At 30.4% G+C, this 4,536-nt stretch overlaps 1 protein-coding gene across 4 annotated transcripts in view; it reads right to left on the bottom strand.

The window, feature by feature from the left end:
- Positions 1-976: 976 nt before the first annotated feature.
- Positions 977-4,536, bottom strand: part of LOC101505385 (F-box/FBD/LRR-repeat protein At4g26340-like) — a 4,148-nt gene continuing 588 nt past the window's right edge. Inside the window, exons 1-4 of one of the 4 annotated variants that reach the window (XM_027334784.2) lie at positions 4,335-4,503; positions 2,893-3,855; positions 1,734-1,874; positions 977-1,360 (exon numbers count right to left, since the gene is read on the bottom strand). In XM_027334784.2, the coding sequence (XP_027190585.1) occupies positions 1,094-1,360; positions 1,734-1,874; positions 2,893-3,840 (1,356 nt within the window). In that variant the 5' untranslated portion in view covers positions 3,841-3,855; positions 4,335-4,503 and the 3' untranslated portion in view covers positions 977-1,093. Of the gene's footprint in view, positions 1,361-1,733; positions 1,875-2,892; positions 3,856-3,972; positions 4,305-4,334; positions 4,504-4,536 lie in introns of those variants that run through there. The other 3 variants (XM_027334786.2, XM_073368051.1, XM_004488628.4) reach the window with 3 other exon arrangements.

Here is a 4,536-nt window from a genome sequence, read left to right as displayed (position 1 = left end):
TGCTTATATAATCAGAGTTACACATGGACATTGGAAGGCATTGATGCAAAATGTGTTGTGACATTATATTGATTGTAGAAGAACTTCCTAAGAAAGTCAACACGAAAGTTGCACCATAAATTATCACTTTTATTTTTTACATGTAGAAGAAATTATTCAAGTGTTTTAACTTCAAGTAAAAATTTTATGAGTATTTTAACTTCAAGTGAAAATTATTTAAGAGGTTTAGTTTCAAGTAGAAATTTGTCGAGTCGTTTAGCTTCAATTGAAATATACTTTTTATGGTGAAGTATGATAGTTCTTTTGAACTATGATTGTCAATATAGACAATAGAAGCAAAAGATGTATCATTTTCAATCAAGGTGGAGACTATTGGACTTGATTGAAATTATAGATCTTGAAATAGTTTCATATTGTTCAGTTTTGTAAGGAAAAGAGAAAGTCAAACCTATAAATATGGTTCTAGTTATTCATTATAAGGTGCACTAATCATAAACACTTTAATTTTGTATTTGATTATTTATCTTTCTGTTATACTCTTGTGTTAGAGTGTTGTAAGATATAATTCAAATATTTGTTATGGAGAGTGTTAGTATATTTGAACCGAAATTGTTTGAAAGAAGCGTATGTATTCTAAAAAAATTCACATAATTTATTGTCTGATTGTCATTAAACAACATCGAGATTTTTCTTCAATTTTGAAACTTCCATGTTATATTCTTATGTTTAAAATTATATTATTTAAATTTTCTATCTCGGTTTTTTTTATCTCCCACGATGTGATTTTTATTGTGCAACATCAATATCTTCATCATACAGTTATACAAAAATACTGTGCAACATCAACATCTTCATCATACGCTTATGCAAAAATACCTAAGATGTAAATAAAATTGAATTTATAACTAAAGCTTATGTAATGTTAATATTAAACATTAGATAAAATTGAAAAGTTACGAGTGTGAAATAAATAGAATATGTAAAAGAATTATTTTATTAAAATTGTAAACAGTTTAGTACATTCTCCCACTCAAATTTACAAATGCAATAATAAACAAGAACCACCATTGCATTTCTAACACTCTTAAAAAACTTATGTAATATATGAAAATTCTATAACTGCTGAACTAAACCACGTCCTGTATGAAAAGATCTTTTCTCTAAGTTTTTCGCAGTTATTCGAGCCAAACAACTTAGAAGAACAGAAAGTAATTTTCTCTAAGGCTAGAGCATTTTTCATCACATATTTAGCAAAATTTAACTCATGAGGAGTACCAGCAAATCTTACAAATTTTACCACTTTAAGGGTAAATAAACAACCCGGCATAACAGCAAAATCAAGCCGCCAGTCACCTCGTACCTGATGATCATTTAAAAATTCTATATTTATTATATTGCTAAAGTGAAGCTGATCACTAAAGTCTATACAAAAATTAAAAGCTTATCAAAATACTTTGTACCAAAAAAACGAGAGAAAAGAAATACTTTTCTTAGTGTTCAATATTTTCACTAAAATTATTAAACATAGAAAGATATCTTGTTTTCACTTAAATATTTAGTTTTCAATATTTATAGGAAAATATAGAATATAAGTTTACTATACTAATGTTTAAAACAATGACAAATTGAACGATAACTTTTTAAGCAAAACTAAAAAGAACAAATTCTTAAAAGTAAGCCTATATTTATATATGAGCAAATTTTGTGAAACGTGAAGATCATCAATCACAAACCTTTAAAACAAGAGTCTCCAAACGTGGTGATTTTAAAAGTAAGTCAAACAAAAAATCACCAGTTGCATAGTCTAAATCCAGATGACGCAATATTTGAAAGTCAGGAATGTCATTAAAAGAACGTTTCACTCGTGCAAGTACCTTGTCGACAAAAAAAAGTTTGTGTTAGGATGATATATGAAGACACATTAAAGGACATGAATATAATGATGAATTAAAAACAAAAGTCATAATCAAACACATGGATCGGGCTTCATTGTAGTAAGAAAATCTTAAATTTGCATAGTCAAGAAAATCTTAGCCATAAAAAAGAGATGAAATGGTTGAAAGTTAAAACAAAATTTCTTGGTCACTCTGACTGCAGGGAATCCATTTCCCAAACACATGCTCACAAAAAACTAGTTAGATGTGAAGCTTCTATAACACTCTAGACTCAACAATAACACAAATAACAACACTACTAAAAAGTTGACCTTTTATTTTCCTCACTCATTGTGTTGAAATAAAATTTCAATGAATTATAAACCTACAAACAACATACCACTTTTCCTTGAACTAAATGAACCAAAGAATGAAACAAGTTAAATATGCTTATTTGAAATAGGTTGCTGATGCTTAGTTTGCATGTAGAATAAAATAAACAAAAATTGCTGAAACAGCAGCAGCTGCAAAGAAAATTTTCGTACATTGATGCTACTACGGTTGACTAGTGATTTATGAAGGCTAATTTAAGACAATTTGAAGGACAAATCTTGTTTACTAGTTTCCCAAGTATTTTAGATTATACATTCACATGTTTGTTTTTCGAAATATTTTAGTTCAAAGGAGGTTGTTTTCTTTTGTCCAATTTTGTAATATTAAGTCGAATAATTATTTATCAATCTGACCAAAGAAATAATTTTAGGCTCCTGTTTACCGAAAAGTAAAGCATTTCTTTTATACATTACAACCAAAGTTTTAAAAACAATTTCATAATATGAAATTTTGAAGTTTTTAATATATTGTAGTGTATACATGAATACCCATGGATTTATACTTCCATAATGCAGATAATTTTTCTTTTTGAGGGATGGATAATGCAGATACTAAAAAATTTGTTTAAAACTTGCAATTAAACAAAATAACAAAGGAAAGAAAAGAGTGAAGAAAGAAAACATACCTTCTTTTCGTGCAAACAAAGCTTTAGACTTGCTGCATTAATACTGAGAAGCTTACTAACAAAAAGAATCGATTCTTCCAAACTCGTATTTGAACCATCATATATAGTAATATCAGCAGAAACAATGTGTGCTGCGTCTACCCAAATGGTCTCTGAAAAAAAAGGACCAATATACATAAACTCTGTAACACGCGAAGCACAAAACGTAAATTCAGTATTTAACCTCACAAATTTACAGTCCATTGAAACAACTTCAAGTAGAGGCACATGTAAAGTGACACTCTTTACACTTAACCATGCACATCTTTCTATCTCGAACTTTCTAAGAACTGGAAATGTAAGTGTTAAATCTATCGGCTCATTCGAGTTATTCAGGTCGTAACAGGTAAGTGTGACTACAGACAATTTAAGAACTGTGAGGGATGAAAGACTAATAAAGGGAGGAAAAGTGATAATACAATTTTTCAGAATCAATTCCTCTAAAGACTGGCATTTGATAAGGGCATTGGAGGGAAAGTTGCGCTGTTTTATCTGTGACTCGAAACAAATCTTTTTGACTCGGAGATCAGAAATCAAAGAAATCCATTCATTAATATGGGAAAGATCATAGTTATAGTAAACAGAAAGAGAAAAACTATGGATTGTTGAACTACTCAGATGAATTAGTATCCTATATACAAAGTGTAAAAAGTGTGTTTTTTTAAACTTTCTGTGAGGCAAATGGTTTCTATCTTGAAAACTAAGTTCTGTGACAAATTTCCATAGGTTTTTCCACCTCTTTGATAGAACACTCGTACGAACGGCATCTTTAGTAGGAAGAAACGAAAGTATAGAACCAATAATGTAGTCAGGTAGGTCGCTTATGATGTCTTCGCGCTTGTCGAACCTTTCCCACTTAGAAGGTGCATCAACATGTCTACCAAATGCATTAACAACACGCAAATCCATGTTAATAGCAAGTTCCTGCAAATAGAATGAGATGAACTGTCAAGCAATATACATACACATATCATTGTTTTATGTTAATAAACCGTAATTAGGATCTTTAATCCCCAATATGCGCCAATAGTTTATGCTTACGGGCTACAACTTAACCGCTTTAGAACCCCCACTAGGGAGCTAATTCTCGAATCATTGGTGGAACATCCGATACTTTTGTAGGAGGTTGGCGACTATAGGATTAGAACTCAGATTATTTCCGTTGTGCAAGAGTCATATTACTAACACTTGCAAATTGGTTACAAACATAACATTGTTAAAACGAAATATACATTTGTAAAATGAGTATGAGGCTTTCTAATTTATTTGCTTGAATACTAAGATGCAGGGGAATATGTATCTCTATCAGTTAAAGTTGGACTACTTAAATTAATAAGATAAAATAAAGTGTAAAACTAAGGGGTTTAAATCAGCAACTGAACCTATGAAGCATAGATACATACTGAGACAGACACGTCGACACCCAAAATAACTTGAGAAAATGTAATTAATGGATCGGTACATGTCGATCAAAAGTGTCGGTGCTACCGAGAGTAAAGAGTTTTGATTCTATTTCTACCATGAACATATGCCACTTCCCTAAAAACAAAAGTACCTAGTAAATTCCATGAAGGAGTTTTGAATAGAATGTGAATAGGTTCAGCA

Source organism: Cicer arietinum, chromosome 1 (genome assembly GCF_000331145.2).
Source record: "Cicer arietinum cultivar CDC Frontier isolate Library 1 chromosome 1, Cicar.CDCFrontier_v2.0, whole genome shotgun sequence".
In the NCBI taxonomy this organism is placed as follows: Eukaryota; Viridiplantae; Streptophyta; class Magnoliopsida; order Fabales; family Fabaceae; genus Cicer; species Cicer arietinum.
Note: the sequence above shows the minus strand (reverse complement) of the source record. Positions and strands in the feature narration are given on the sequence as shown.